At 33.9% G+C, this 17,583-nt stretch overlaps 1 protein-coding gene across 1 annotated transcript in view; it reads right to left on the reverse strand.

The window, feature by feature from the left end:
* The window catches only part of LOC133171529 (uncharacterized), a 63,167-nt gene that overhangs the window by 27,000 nt on the left and 18,584 nt on the right, over window positions 1-17,583 (reverse strand). The window contains exons 2-3 of the mRNA XM_061306291.1: window positions 12,214-12,336; window positions 4,961-5,171 (exon numbers count right to left, since the gene is read on the reverse strand). Of these exons, the coding sequence (XP_061162275.1) occupies window positions 4,961-5,171; window positions 12,214-12,336 (334 nt within the window). The remainder of the gene's footprint in view (window positions 1-4,960; window positions 5,172-12,213; window positions 12,337-17,583) is intronic.

The raw sequence follows: 17,583 nt of genomic DNA on the forward strand, positions 1-17,583 counted from the left end.
TATTCATACAACAAATTTCACATCATGCATCTTAATATGATTCAAGGTTCTTTAAGTCTTAGAAACGATCCTGTCAGAAGACATTTGCACCGCATTAAAGTACCCCAAACATTACATTATAAGGGAAAGTTGAATTTTCTTCAGTATTTAATACATTAAAAGGGAAAGTCAAATTTAATTTTAATATTGCTTTAATATCAGTGTTTATTGGCATAAAATGAAAGTAGAAGTTAATTTTGCAGTGACATCGCATCTTTTTTACACTGTTTATTATATTAAATCGAAGTACATGCAAGTAGAACTAATATAATATACGTAAGTATAAAAACATGCAATTTTTCGCAAGCATGGATACTTATTGATCAATTTCAATTAAGAAATGCATAATTACTGCTTTTATTCATGTTTCCTTGTAAATGTAATATATTTTGAAATCTGATCGTTTTCTCTTTATAATTTGAATAACTATGATAAACTTTGAAGAAATAACAAGTATATTCACATTAATTTATGAATTCAGTGGCAATGTTGTGAGTATATATATTTACTGATTTTCAGAACCTAAGGTACACACTTTCTTAATAAATAGTAAAAAGAATATGAGATATTTGAGAGGAGCTTTAAGTTTAATACGTATAATTTATTCAGTTGTTCAAGTCATGAGCCCGGGTCATTTGGAACTTCAAAAATGGTGCAAAGTTTTACAAAGAAATCTCCTCAATGAAATATGCAGATAAACGAACAGTAATCAAGCTCAAAAGTCCATTGAAACAATATGGATTTGGAGCAGAGGAAACACGGATCTCTAAATGGATCAGATTTGGGATACATGTACCATGGAGGAGTAAGCATCCCCTACCAACTGGTCACACCCACCGTGTGCTCATTGTCATGATCGAAAAACGGAAAAATTAGTGGACAATTTAGCATGTTAATAATGGCCTAACAATTTGTATGAAAAACGCAAGTCAGTATTCGACTTAATGATAGATTGAATTTGCTGATTAGGTCATTGTAGGGAATCAATTGGGAGACAAACTCCATTTGCATGTGATAAGGGTATACTGCTACATAAGTAAGGGAAATTGACAGTAGAAAATTGAAGTCATCACGTTTATCATAGAGCTTTGTTGTTAGGTTACCATTAACGTCTTTTTCTAGTAAGTTATCCAAATATAAAACAGATGTGTTAGATTCTGTGGTATCTTTTATTTCGAGTTCAGATGGGCATATTGAATCAACGTAGAAATGAAAATGAATATTGTTTATTGATAAAACGTCCTCGATATATTTTCAAATGTTGAATTCAGGAATTTCAATATTGTACAAATCACCATACGTAAATGAAAGCAAAGGAGTCCCGTTAATTTAAAGTATGAATTCAGATTCTTTTTGATCAGAAGCTGAGACATATGTTACAGATAAACAAATTTAAATGAGACCACTTAATGTGTAAGTATTGACAAAATATCGACTACAGGATTATTTTCTCATTTCTTGAAGAGAAAATTAGTTTTGTTACGATGAAAGCATAATTGTATAATGCGTTTATCTTATCAAGAAATTAATATCGATCCATGTGTCAGAAACAGAGATTAAAACAAAGTTATATTCACAATCTATACATTGTAATCTGTGAAAGTGTTAGTCCTAATCTCTTAATTTAACACGACAATAGACCTGCATTGTCGGATCTTCAGAATTAAGGCCTTTGAAGGCAGAGTATCTTTCTTACTTTTATTATACAGGCAATCATACCAATAACACCGCGTCTATTTGAAGTTTAGATTGTATTTTCTGAAACCTACTATAAGGTTTTCAATTTAATTATCTATAAAATCTTTTAATTAGTCAGAAAACTCAATAAACTTTGCTGTTTCATTTTTAGCTCTACTGGTCAGAGACCAGAAGAGCTCATGCGATAGTAAGGTGTCCGTCGTCCGTCTGTCTGTAAACATTTTTTTCAAAATGCTACTCCCTAAAGCTTTGGTCTGATTTCAATATAAGTTAATACACAAGTAGACAACACAAAGATACATAATTCTGTTTATCGGTTTATGATTTCGATGAATGATGTTGCCATGGTTACTAAAAATAGAAATTTCTGTGAAATACATTCAAAACGCTACTCCTCCCATGTTTTGGTCCGATTTCAATATAACATGCCTTACAAGTAGACTACACTTAGGTACATACTTCTACTAATCAGTTTTTGATTTCGATGAGCGGTGTTTCCATAGTTACTAAGAATAGAAATTTCTTTGAAATACTTTCAAAACACTACATGTACTTCTCCTACAGATTTGGTCTGATTTCAATATATCTTGGCACACAAGTAGACTACAATAAAATACATAAATCTGTGTATCGGTTTTTAATTTCGACGAACAGTGTTGCCATGGTTACTAAAATAGAAATTTCTGTAAAATTCTTTTAAAAGGCTACTCCTCTTACAGTTTTAATCTGATTGCAATAAACCTTGCTACAAAAAAGAGACTAAACCAAGGATCATTATTCTTTTTATTGCTGTTTCAAATCCAAGTTCTACTTATCTCTTCCTTTGTTAAAAGTACAAACCAGTAGAGCTACAGTCTCATCAGAGACTTCTGGTTATTGTAGGTTTCAGTTTTTATATCCATTATAATCAATTCCTTGGACAATATGAGCTTCATTTTTATGCCCCTGGATCGAAAGATCCCGGGGGTATATTGTTTTTGTCCTGTCTCTCTCACTCGGCACACCTCGGCCGATTCGTACCTCATCTAACCTCGGCTGTATCATGTAAACCTCCATTGAACCGGAGCTACTTTACACACAATATGGCTGCTCCCTATAATTACACGTGCACAGTGTGCTGAATTCGATCAGTTAACAAACGTGTGATTATGTAAAGATACTTAGTGCATGTTTCTTGGTAAGTGTTATTCTTAGTGTTACCTAAATGCTTTTTGAAAATTTTTATCGTATGTCAGATGCATGTTTATTATCGTTTTCAAAGCGTTACGTTTTCCCTAAGCGGTAAACAGGCAGCCTTATCACAAATGTTAAGTGGAGACGCATATTAAGTTTCCTCGTACAGCCAAGGTTTGATGAAGGTGACGGAATCAGCCGAGGTTTGCCGAATGCTGTCTGTCTGTCTGTCTGTTGTCAACTTTTAACTACCCCATAACTATTGCGCTGTCAAGGGTAAGGCTTTAATATTTGACATGAGTGTTCATTATTACAAGACCTTTCCATTGGTACAGAAATTTTTGATCAAGTGACCTCAACTGTGACCTTTGACCTACATTTGAAAAACTTTAACATTGGCCATAACTATTGCACTGTAGTCTACGTCCCACTCCAGAGTTGTGTTACATCGGGGGCATAGTGTTTCACAAACACATCTTGCTGAGAATCTTTTTGTGCTGTAAAATGTATTATGATATATTTATAACTTAAAAATTTTATATTTATTATTATAGTGAGAAGGACAAACACTAACCATTATATTTTACTAGAAGAAAGAATTTTTTTAATTTGGAATGTGAAATAATTTTAAGAAATAAATTTTTGTACAGGAACGATTAAATAATTTTGCTTCTATTAGACCTTCTTAATAGTTTCCGAATATAAATAACGAAATATAAAACTTCAAATTTTCTGTCACTGACATTAGTAAATAAAAATTTTACCAACAAAAAAAAAAATAATAATAAAGAGAAAATTGTAGCTCATATTGCTTAAAGTATCCCCTGCGTCAAACGGAGCACCACACTCCCAGCTACACTGAATGTTCTTTAATTTAACCCAAGTCTTATGGACAGATGATACAATCTTTTTACTAGTCAGAGGGAGCTTTTCCTAAGGAACTGAAAATGCACATCCTGTTCACGTTGAGTATTTTTTATTCTTGGATCTTGCTTCGGTGTTTTCCTGGGTTGGAGTGGGAGGGTTTTTTTGTTTTGTTTTGTATGTTGCCAATCATAGCAACATGCAAGTATAATTTAAGTAAAAATACTGAAAGATATGCGTTCACTTTAACTTGGTTTGTGAACATTCCTTTGTATAATTCAATATGCAGATATCATTAATTATACAAATAAATCAAACATATTTCTAGGTGACCCGTTCAGAGTTCGACATCAAAAATTGAAGATTTTGATACAAGCATTTCCGGGACTCTTCATTAAAGAAAAACAATATCCATTACTTTGCTTAAAAAATTTACAGTATATTCATCTTGTTGAAAAAAATCTTTATTCCTGCATATATATGTTAATTTAAAACTTCGGTTTCTTCTGTTTTATTAACTCCTTTTGAAAGTTTTGAGAGCCCTACCATGTCCCCAGTTGGTTCAAATGTCAATAGTATGTCAACATTCGAAACATTATAGTCATAAAAAAAATTGCATATTGATTTTTGCAGTTTGTAGCTAAAGTTAATTAGAAATACATTAACAGGTTTTGCTATGTTTTTGCTCATACACAGTTTGGTCCAATCACTGTCCCAGGGAAATGGGAGTGCTTGCAAATCAAATATTTTGAGGATTTGGGAAAGAATGAAATTCCTGTCTGATCCCATACCTTGCCATGATTAAAAAATTGAATCTGCGCTACATTTAATGATAGTTATTGCCTGTTAAGATGATTTCAGATATCTTCATATTTCTGTGTTCTAAATCCCTGTACTTATTTCTAGGAAGTATCATGACGATGGGTATATAAAGTGAAAAGTAAATATCCAAATTAATATTCAGAAATCTATTAGATACTTTTAATATTATAATTATAATATACGTAAATGCATCTCTGGCTCAGTCATTCTTTGAAATGACGCAACCTTACTTTTCACTTTTAACTATATCCTTATCGACGCGTCATAGCCTTTTATATGAACAGATTGAATTTCCATTATCTGATAAAATTTTCTGTAGTCGAAGAAACTACATCAGTAAACTACGAGATTCTACGAAACATACCAAGCATCAACATAGCTGTCACAATGACGTTGGTCATCAGGGCGAAGGCACAGTAAATTTTATGTGTCCTTGACCCAAACCTGGCCTTAATCACTTGGAGAAAAGTTTTGGCACCAGGAGCTCGAATCTTCAATTGAACAGACACCATGGAAAACAGCAACATTTGTATAGAAGCTCCAGCTGCATACCAAAATGGGCCGCTAATACCGTACTGAAATGTACAAGGTTCTTAATATCAGCATAGAAATAAACTTGTACATGTACATTTAACAACTTTTTAAAACAACATGTCTTTACATTGTTTCCTGACATACATTAAACTAATTTTACTGTTTTTACGTGATTTCATATTCTTCAAAAACTAAAATATTTTCACGGTCATTGCAAGGCCATGACATGTGAGAATACATTATGAAGGCCAAGTCACGTATTTATTTGTCTCCATATACAAGTCAAATTTTAATTTAAAGGTAAATTCCTATTCTTTGAAGCATTCGAGGGGAAAACGGGTTATTATTACTTGTCTTTAAGATCACTGTTTCAAAAATACAAAAATTCAGAGGGCATTTGAAAAGGCACAAAAATTACCTAACAAGTGATCTGTAAATTTACAAAGGAAAGTTCATTTAGAAAGGTTAGCTCAATACCCCCTTTTACTAATTATACACTTCCGCACTGTAATTGATGTCTCTCTAGAGAACCGTAAATATTTTTTCCTTATTCATCTACGCAGCATAACCCTTATTCCTGATGGCCATAATTTATTTGTAGATGTCCGACATTAAATCGATAAATGATTCTCCAAATCGTTCAATGTCAGCTATAAATCTTTGAGAATTAACTTTACATAGAACTTCAATAATTATATATACTATACATCTATGCACTGGCAAAGAATAGAAACTTTTCTTCAGCTGTTTCTATGTAATTACATCATGGCCGTAGGAACGGGGGGGGGGGGGGGGGCAGTGCCCCCTCCCCCCAATAATTTTGCCGATATATAGATAACTATAGTAAACTTAGATACTAGTAGGGAAAATTTTGGTAGTGCCCCTTCAACCTCAACTGAAGATGTATGGCTCCCCCCCCCCCCCCCAACCGAAATTGCTTCCTACGGGCCTGTACATATACTTTTACGGTGAAGACTGGAATAATTCAGTAGCATGCAAAAATATATTTGCTTTTATAGAGTTGGGTAATGAACTTGCTTTCTCGAAATCTACACGAAAAGGTTTCATATATACTTGAACAAAACAGTCATGATTGTAACTATGAAAGATGGGTTCGTAAACGTCAATTTATGAAATTCGATAATGACAGTTTACAGAGCTAATGTACCTATAAAATTAATCTTTACCCCTATTTCTCAAATTTGAAATGAACTAAATATATTGTTATACAAGAGATGTTTAACTACCTAGCAAACTTTGTTACTCGTATTTGTTTGACGAGAGTCGAAATTGATGTATAGATTCAACTTTTTTAGAAATATGAATCTGAAAACATTGATTCTCGCTCAACACAATCAAATCTAATGGGTTTTAAATCGATTCGATTCAAGCGCGACTTATAATAACTATTATATGCAAATGAGATTTGTTGATTTGATTTTTTATTGAGCTATTTGTTCAATTCAAAATCCGCTGAGCACAGCTTTCACAAATTAATTGTACATAATTAAAACTCTATATAAAATAATAATTTATTTTTATATATCTCATCAAATGGTTTTATACTGCTTAAGTAGGTTAATGTAGATTTTACATGTAATCTAATTTTTCGTGGGATTTATTTTCGCTGTTTTCGTACCATTAGGAGACCCATGAATTCACATCCTCTATGAAATGTATAAATTTCAATATATAACAGTTCTACACTTTTTCAGCCACGAAATCAAATCTCCATGAACCAATATTTCCTCAAAATATGTGATCTTACAATACCCGTTCAACAAAAAGAAATGGCAAGATAAAAACCCATAATCTGTGAAACGTCTGTATCTGCAAAACCTTTGTCTTGTGTTTTCAAGAACACTAACGTTTTAATTTCTTTTACTGACTGAAACACTGGTGTTAAATCGAACCACTAGCGTCGACGTCAGTGGTTTTGTAATGTCCTCATTGATCAAACGTTTTTCTGATCCCATCATTTTCATCAAAATATAAAACATTTATTTTATGATTTTCTCGTCCATCGAAATTTATTTTGTGATTTGGTCATGAATCAAACTTTATTTTGGGATTTTGTTGTTGCTCAAACTTTATTTTGTGATATCTTAAAATTCTGATACATGTAGGAGTGCATCTTCAGTAAAATAGGATCCAAACATTTCTTCGGCTAAGTGTTCAGAATAAGAGTTCTAACAAAACTGTCACAAATTGCTCGATGATTTCAGTTTTCTGATCCTGCTCAAATGTCATTAAGAGATGAGAATTTTCAAATTCATTTTTTTTTTTTGCACATAAAGATGCATATATGGACTCCAGAAGTTTCAGATTCTGAATTGATTATAATAATGCTTAACGTCGAATCGGCAATATCCCAGCCTTATTCCGGTGGAAGTTAAGTTTATATGACCAGTTTTCGAAATTTAAAGAAACGATCTTTTGCGGACCAAAGGGATTGTTAACCTTGACACGGGGCACCATTTAACGTCCCATCCGACGGACTTAAAATATCAAAAATAAGTACACAGTTAAAATATAGATTGTTGCATGTGTTTACCTACTAAATTGCTTAAATTATGCACTTTGAAATTTTACTGTAAAAATCAGTTTGATGTATATAATCTAAAATCGTATTAACATTATTCATGCATCGTTTGCACATTTTTAAAAAAGTCAACTTCGACTAGGCGAAAAATCGGTACATTCTAAAAGAAAATAATTTGTAGTTATTGGACAGTCACAAGATACAAGTATACATTCTGGCAGAAATCCATAAGTACGCATGCGTTATTTTTGAATGACCAATAATTTTGAACATATTTTATTGTTTAGATATTACAACAAAAGGATCGGACACAAGTTCTTAAAACTTAGAACATCCTCTCCTTTATAACGATTAATTACACAAAATAATGTTAAAAAAATTGAACTACACTGGAACCAAAGGTCAATATGATTATCTTACATAGGTTATGCATGTACAAAATTGATTTGAAGTAGTATGTACAAATGAATCTAAATATATAAATTCAAAAACGACCAGATCTCTTAATAAACAATTGCACATTTAAAAATAAACTTTCATTTTCAGAAATGCTAATCGAATCTTCTCCCCATAACAGTACGTGAGTGTCTACAATACGTAAATTAATCATTCTAAAAATAGCATTAAATCGTTTCTTGGGACAGTGTATTTCGCACAAGAAAAAAAGTAATGATATGCGTCTTCTATTTTTCCACAAGTGCATAATGGACTGTCAATGATGTTGCACCTAAATAAATCGTTATTCAGAACGCAATTGTGTCTTTATCTAGTATGAATTACATTCCAGTAACGAACACCCCCCAAAAAAAGGCAGGAGAAGGAGTTTTTTGAGAGTTTATACAATTTTTGAAGGAACCTATAGTAGTGGATTGTCTTGTTTCAAGAGGTAAAGAGTTCCATTCCCTTATTGCCATTGGGACAAGAGATGATTTATAAATATTTAATTTACACTTAGGGATGCAATAATTTTGTGATTGTCTTGTTACGTAATTTGATTCGTGTGATCGAATGTTTGGAAATATTTCTTTCAGATACTCGGGTACCATATTATGAAAAATTTTATACATAGTTGTTCTTACTTAGGACATTCTTCTAATAGCAAGTGGTTCCCATCCAGTTTCAAAATAGAGAGAATCTCGCGATGCCAAAGAAGTTAATCCAGTGACTATTCTTGCTGCTGCTAACTATAATTTTTCTAGTTTTTCGGAATCTTGACTAGAACACCCACACCAAACTTCAGCTGTGTATTCTAACTGAGGTCTTATAAAAGTAGTATATAAAAGATAAAGTTTTAGCACTTACCCTGAACTGCAATTTTTTAAGTAGACCTAATTTTTTATATGCATTGGCAACGATAGAATCAATGTACGCTGACCATGTAAGGTCGTGTGAAAAGAGAATACCTAAGTGGTTGTGTGATGATACAAAATCTAAATAACAGTCCTGAAATTTAAGCCTTGGTAGGTCGACATTTTTCTTAGTACTAAAAAAGATAGCTTTGGTTTTCGAAGGATTAAATTTCAATAGCCACTGTATAGACCACTGTTCAAGTTGATTTAAATCATAATTCAATCCTACTTGAATATCATGTATATTTTCAGAACAGTTCTGTAAAGAATTATCATCAGCATACAACCTGCTTAAACTCGACATATTTTCAGCAACATCATTGACATATATCAAAAATAAAAGTGGTCCCAATACAGACCCCTGACGGACTCCAGCATGTAAAGGTTTAAAATTAGACATAGTATTCCTATGCAATACCCTTTGTGACCAATAAGTATTCTTGAAATAAACATTTCGTCCTGACTTTTCAGGCCGATGTCAGATGGTTTGTTTAATTTGTATTCTACAGTATATGTTTACTTGTATCAATTAATTCCCATTGAATTTGCCGAAGAGAATGAACATAAATTTTTAAAAAATATTTCAGATCAGTGTAAGGAATTTTGAAAAGATGAATGCCATACTGAAGTGCCTTTTTGCATCACCATCAGTCTTAGTTTTTCCAGGGATGCCAGTATTACTTGGAATCCAATAAATGTCAACTATTTTACCTTGTTGTACTGATTTTATCGATCTAAACTGTATGGGTGATCAGTGTTCATATTTTGTATGGATTGTAAGCAAGAGAGCGATTCCGAAAATGTAAGATCGAATAAACTCAAATGCAAGTTCTATGGCTTTTCTGCTGTAAAAATTGTTGGAAGTCATGAAGAGAAAACATTGTTTTTAATCACTGCAGCCGCTGCTGAGTTATTTTTGTCTTTTGAACTTCGACTGATTAGAAGAACTCTTGGAATGTTTTATTTCGGCTAATTTCTTTTTAAAAATAAGAGAGTTTGTTTCCGATTTCTTTAATTGTTCTTATGGGTTAAGTTCTTGCCTAGCCATAAACAATGTGGCCGTAGTCTAACTTAGATCAGACTAAATAGTGATAATAAAATTTAAGAAAAGTATTTTTATCTGACCCCATGACTGAAAACATATTCGAGATGTCTTAGTTCTAAAAGAGAATGTTGTGTCTGTATTTATCGATTTAGAAAAATCATATGATACCACAGATATGGCATTTTGAAAGATCTTTACAATATGGGCCTTAAAGAACACTTGCCTAATTCTATCAAGAATATTTTGAATGATAGATATTTTAAATTGAGTGCTCTCGGGGTCTACATATTTGGAAAGATTTAAACAGGAAATGGGCGTACCACACGGAGTGTTATTTTTGTCACATTCAGTATTCTAAGAGGGTCATAACGCTCATCTAGGTGCTGTTCTTCTTTAGATTTCCGAAAAGATTTTTATATTCCCATGAAAAATTGGGACCCCACTTTAAAGTCGAACTCTAAGGGTCTCTGAATCCACACGTGGGGATGCTTCAATATCATTATGATTAACTGGCCTTGCAGTTATTGAGAATATTTTCCGGATACATATATTATGTAAAATTTGATTCCTATTTCAACTTACCCACGGTGCATAATCTGAAATAATGAATCCACTCAACTTGGGAATGTTTGCATATATGTTGCGAATATGTGGTTCTTGAGAAGATTTTCAAGATCAATTTCCTGTAAAGTCCCATGTAAAACTTTGATTACCTACTGTGGTCCAATCTTAACTCCATGGGCCCTGTTTTGAAGAATTTAGAATCTTGGAACACATCAGCAAGCTTTTAAATAAGTGTCATCTCTTCTGGCCCAGTGGTTCCTCAGAAGATTTTATATGAATTTTTCATTATATTTCAATGTAAACTTTGATTCCCTATTGTGGCCCACCCTACCCCGGGTGCCATGATTCGAAATACTTAGAATCTACACTACCTAAGAAAGCTTCCTTATAAGTTTCATTTCTTCTGGCCCAGTGGTTGATGAGAAGATATTTTAAAGAATTTGTGCTATATAATTCAATGTAAAACTTTGATTCCCTATTTTGGCCCACCCTACCGCAAGGGACTTGATTTGAACAATTTAGAATCTCCACTACCTCAGAAATCTTTCACACAAGTTTCTTCTCTTTTGGCCTGGTGGTTCTTGAGAAGGATTTTAATGACCCCACCTGTTTTTGCCTTTTCTTGACTATCTCCCTTGGAATATGACTTGAGCCCCCTTAACTGATTAATTTAGAATTGCCTTTACCCAAGAATTCTTTTGCCAATTTTGGTTAAAATTGGCCTAGTGCTTCTTAGTCGAAAATGTGATAAGTTTACAAACGGACGGACAGACAGACAGACGGAGCCGAACAAAAGCTCACTAGGGTTTTCAGCTTAGGTATGCTAAAAATTAACAGTTTTAATTAGCGGAAGTACTTAAAGTGATGTGCGTTGAAGTTTATTTGTCGATGATTTTGCTCTTCGCTATAAATCCAAAAATATGAATTCTATTCAGCGAAGATTACAGCATTGTGTAATCAAAATTCCAAATTGGGCTGATGTGAATGGATTTAAGTTCTCAAAAAGTAAAACCGCTTGCGTGCATTTTTGGGCCAAACGGAAAGCCCAAGATGAACCAGCGTAATTGAAACCCTATCAAAGTAGTTAAATAGATGAAGATTTTTAGGTATCATCTTTGATAATAAACTCACTTTAATCTCACATATTAAAATGCTCGAAGAAAAATGCACAAAGGCATTAGATGTACTAAGAAGTTTCAGAAAGTCAAAGAAACTAGAAAAGTTTAAATAGACGAACGGTACATTTGACTCGATATCAGGAGTTTCACAAAGGTAACAAAGTTCATAAAACGTTACAAAGTAGTTTATAGGTTCTCATTTATTTATCAGATGAACCTATTTCTGATGAATTGAGTATACATATAACCGTCATGAAAAAGATTAATATCAACTATCGTATTAATTACAGATATACACTTTAGCAGAATTCTCTCCAGGACAAACTTTATTTAACAATGCTCTTAACTGTAGATATTATAAGGCCTTCTGAAATTGGTGGGTTATAAAGAGGATATTAAAAGTTGTATTGCGAAAGACTCTGAAATGCACTAATTTATATTTTTAGTATGACTGACTTTATCTACCTTACTACCAACGGTTGCGGACTGCAGCAAAGTGGCTGCCCAGGTCCACTGGGATACCAGAGTAGTGGCAGTCAGTCCAGCGTTCACATTCCCACCAGCATCAAAGGACACATCCAAGGAATTCTGTTTAAAATAATCAAAAAACCAAACTAAAGTTTTTTTTATGCAAATGGTTTTGTTCTCATGTCATCTGCTGTTTTAATATGTTTATGAATAATGTCAACTGTAAACTATTTTACACCAGAGAATCAAACTCTGATTTGACGTAATGTAAAATATCATGTCTTACCCCCCCCCCCCCCCGAAAAAAAAAAACTTGGAAAAGGTCAGAGGTCGTATAAAACAAAACAATCAAAACAAAATAAGAGTGAAATTGCAAAATGGTGGCACTTCAAACAAAGTGGGCAACAAGATGTGATATGCAAATCGCATCCGTGCCAAGAAAGGGAAAGGGATACATTTGAAGCAGACAGATAATGAATGATGGCCTTTTAATTCTTTCTTTGATTACCTTTTTAGCTCACCTGAGCCGAAGGCTCAAGTGAGCTTTTCTGATCGAAATTTGTCCGTTGTCTGTCGTCGTTGTTGTCGTTAACTTTTCACATTTTCATCTTCTTCTCAAGAACTACTGGGCCAATTTCAGCCAAACTTTCCACAAAATATCCTTGGGTAAAGGGGATTCAAGTTTGTTCAATTGAAGGGTCACGCCTTCTTCCAAGGGGAGATAATTATGAATTCGTGAAAAATTAACGGCATCATTTAAAAATCTTCTTCTCAAGAACCACTGGGCTTGAAAATATGAAACTTATATGGAAGCATTTTCAGGTAGTGTAGATTCAAGTTTGTTCAAATCATGACCCCCGGGGGTAGGGTGGGGCCACAATAGGCGATCAAAGTTTTACTTAGGAATATACAGGGAAATCTTTAAAAATCTTCTTCTCAAGAACAGTAAAACCATGATTGGTTATATTTATATGTAAGCATCTTCAAGTAGTGTAGATTCAAGTTTGTTCAAATCATGACCCCCGGGGGTCGGGTGGGGTCACAATGGGCAATCAAAGTTCTACATAGGAATATACAGGAAAAATCTTTAAAAATCTTCTTCTCAAGAACAACAAAGCCATGGTTGGTCATATTTAAATGGAAGCATCCTCAGGTAGAGTAGATTCAAGTTTGTTCAAATCATGACCCCCTGGGGTAGGGTTGGGGCACAATGGGCGATCAAAGTTTTACATAGGAAAAAAATCTTTAAACATTTTCTTTTCAAGAACAGCAAAGCCATAATTAGTCATATTTAAATGGAAGCATCCTCAGGTAGAGTAGATTCAAGTTTGTTCAAATCATGACCCCCTGGGGTAGGGTGGGGCCACAATGGGCGATCAAAGTTTTACATAGGAAGAAATCTTTAAAAATTTTCTTTTCAAGAACAGCAAAGCCATAATTAGTCATATTTAAATGGAAGCATCCTCAGGTAATGTAGATTTAAATTTTGTTCAACTCATGAACCCCCAGGAGAATAGAGGGGTCGTAACAGGGGATCATAGTCAAGCAAAGGAATGCAAATGATATATCAATTAAAATTGTCTTCTTAAGATCAGCAAAGCCATTATTTGTCATATTAATTCAAAAGCATCCCTATGAAGTATAGATTCAATATAGTTCAAATCAACCCCCCCCCCCCCCTCGAACCGCTTTTATATCAAAACTTTTAAAGACTGAACTGCTTTCTGGTTTTTCCTAGCCAGAGTGCTCAGGTGAGCGATGTGGTCCCTGGGCCTCTTGTTCTGCAGCACTATTAAGAGTTAATTTTACATCTCCTTCGATAGGAAATGTAAAATAAACCCAATAATGATCAATGAAATGCATTCATAGTGTAAGATTTCAATTGATTATGTTGAACAACATTGCTGTACGTTCATATATTTTATCACATACATGGCTATGTTCTTCCCTTAGCTGGTAGTTTGTACAGACAACCTTGATTTAACTATAAAATCTAAATGATTTTTTTTCAACAAGATTATATAAAAGTTCGAATTTCTATCTCACCACCTAGGTTTTCGTCATGCGGGTTTTCTTTTTGTTGTTAAGTTTTATTTGATGTTAAAAAAAGATCTTAGAGAAGAGATAAAAAAAATCTTTAATCATCAAAGTTGTTTTTAATCAAAACATTTATTTATTAAAACACAAGAATTGATAAAACGCCAGAATAAGTGAGATTTCAACACGCATAGTCAAGCTCTACCAGGAATGCAAGAATAGCGAAATATTTTAGCGCAATTAGACGTCATGTCAACTGTGACGTTATGGTATCCAATCAAGGGTATTGTGACGCGTCTGAAACAACGCTGCGTGAAAACGTATGCGCAATCCAAGTAGATTGGGCCTCGTTAATAAAATTTTAAAAGTTCTAGAATTGTGGATTTCTTAGGTATCAACCCCTCGATTCTAACATTTTGACTTTCTCTTGATCACCTAATATCCATTCTGTTTATTAAAATATCGCTCCAAACTCGGTGTCCCCACCACCCATTCAGAACATGTAGATCTTAGAAAAGGGAGGCCAGAAGATCTTATAATCAGAAGATCTGAAAATGGGAATACTCTTCAGAAAAAATTTGATTAGTTAATTGAAATTTCGCTGGAAAATCGGGCGTACACAGCATAATTTTTTTTATTTCAACTATAACATTCACAAGTCTCCAGCTCCTTCCAATTGCTTTTTTAAACAAATATGAAATTGGCTCATTTGTATTGAATTTTGATTTTTATTGATCATTATATAAATGTAATCAGTAATGTAGCATTTTCGTCTCTCTCTTTCTCTGTGACATTTTTGGAAATAACTTGTTTTTACTAAACACGCATCAGTCAAATACATTTACATGTACATTCAGCATATTTTTCAAATACATAGCCCATAGAGGGGAAAAGGTAACATTATCGATAATTTGTAATTTATATTAGAAAACGACGATTCCGGATTTTAAAAAGAAGGGGGAGGGTTTACCCAAGTGACCGTGACAATAACGTTAAATGTAGAACAATTTTTTTTAACTTAATGCTTAATAGAAGGTGGATACAATTTGTATTATATCTAGGAATGCAGGTAATTGTAAATCGAGTTCCTTATAAATGAATCAGTTTATTTGTTGTTTAACGTGGCTCTCGAGAATTTTTCACTCATATGGAGACATCACTTGCCGGTGGACAGCTGCAAACTTTGACCTATGCTCGACACTTAGGGCCATGGAGCAGTGAGGGATCTTTTTCGTGCCAGCACCTACTGCGACACGGGACCTCGGTTTATACGGTCTCATCCGAAGGACCGGTCTCCACGTCCCACAGTGGGAATCGAACCCGCGACGTAAGGATCAACTCCTTACTCGGTGACTCTAGAGCAGACGCTCTACCACTGCGTCACGCAGGCAGGAATATGTTCGGAGGTTAAATGAAAGGTTTGTAGCAATTAAGACGATCCGAGTAATGGATTAACAGTGCTTCAGTTCCAGTCCACCACAACTGTTACTTATTGACAGGACTTTGAAAAGGTAGATATATGAACCCACATCTCCTATAGGTTATCGCTCAAGGACATGCGAATCTATTTTTCTTTGTGAAACAGGCACGTGGCATGGTTTTTTTAGAGGGGGAGGGGGTGGGGGCTAGAACTATATAATACCTTTAACGATTTTTAAAATTTTGAAATTGTTAAATAAAAGGGCTAGAACTTTTGACAAGTATACTCGGAACCTTCTTACCACAGGATAACAATCCCTCATCATGACCATTTGGATTAGGTTAAGATGCACAGAGAAAATTTCTTTCCAAAACATGATTGTGATTATGAAACTAAGATGGCTCACGACCCTGAACAAGGGTCACTTATACAGGACCAAGGACACAGAGTCTAGATTAGAGGTGTCAAATCCTACAACTATGTCTCGAAAATATATAAACGACAACACTTTGTTTTGGAGGCTAAGGAGCAAAAGAAGGCCTAGCTGCAGATACTGTAACGTTATGGTTTTATACTATAGTAGTCTCTGACCATAACGTTATGGTCAAAGACTAAAATATGAATCCATAACGCTACAGTAGGCCATATCTGGCACAAAAGTTGCTTCTGACAAAGAGGTCTGTCATGATTGTATGACGTACATGTAGTTGTTTGTAAATGATCAAGGTCACATGACACAAATGTAAAATTTTCCATTCCTTTGCTTGGACTGCGGAGGGTTAATTATTTTTTGTACTCAAAATAACGGCTAACGAAGAGGTGTACAACTGTGCAATCAATTACAGTTCAACCTAAATTATGGCCATGGGGATTTTCTAATAGATTGTAAATGCTTTTAATAAGCTTTTTGACGTCACCTGAAAGACATCCATGATCTATTGCTATCTGTTCTCATCCGTCCGTGGTACATTGTTCAAAAACTTTTGAATATTTTCCACTTCTTTTCTAATATAGTTGGAGCAATCTTAAGGAGTTTTGGTGTATTGCATCAATGGATGATTGTGGATTTAATGATTCTGGGGTTTGAGTGGTGGAATAAAGAACCAATCAAAATATATTTGTACACATCAAAGCAAAACTGACGAAAATTTCCTGTTACTTCAAATGACTAAGATACCTTACTCACATCCCCTTTTTAAATTGTAAACTTGTGACTCAAAACTTAATTTCTGAAAAGCTACCCAGAAATACTTCTGTCGGGTAAAATCCATACAATCTTTTTTTGTCATTAATATGAAACTGCTTTCGAGAAACTGAGTAATTGTGGCCAATGACCTGAACTAATGTAATGTCTTTATCACATGCGGGGAATCTATAAGCATGAGGTGTAAGCGGAAAGAGGGTCCATGCAAAATGTCGGTTAATGTTTATGTTTAGTCAGATCTGAACTAAGTAAAAGGATTCTTCAACAGAGAATAGAATGTGAAAAAAATATAACAATCAAACAAAAAGGTATTAAAAGGTGTATGTGTAGAAACGGACTAGAGTAAAGTAGTCCAAAATGGCGACAGGCAAATACGCCTCGGTTATATTTGGACTTTACTCGTCATACAGACTCTAATTACAAACTTAATAGTTTTATTTAAAATATTTTGCACAAAAGTATAGGTAACTATTGCAAAAAAAATGCTTAGGGTAACGCAAATATCTTTACCCTAATCATAAATTTGTGTTACCCAAAAGATATTCTGAGCTCTTAGAATGATAAAGGTCACATATATAAAATGTCATTTCTTGTTTCAGGTCTAAAAGATGCTACTCGTATTTCAGAAGGCTCGAAACGCACTCTGCCAGCCTATTCATAAACCATTACACCAAACACCATGTTCTGAACAATTCTCATTTTTTAA

The sequence above is a fragment of the Saccostrea echinata genome, unplaced genomic scaffold, assembly GCF_033153115.1.
Source record: "Saccostrea echinata isolate AGI-Se365-2 ecotype Australia unplaced genomic scaffold, CSIRO_AGI_Sech_v1 ptg000054l, whole genome shotgun sequence".
Taxonomy (NCBI): domain Eukaryota; kingdom Metazoa; phylum Mollusca; class Bivalvia; order Ostreida; family Ostreidae; genus Saccostrea; species Saccostrea echinata.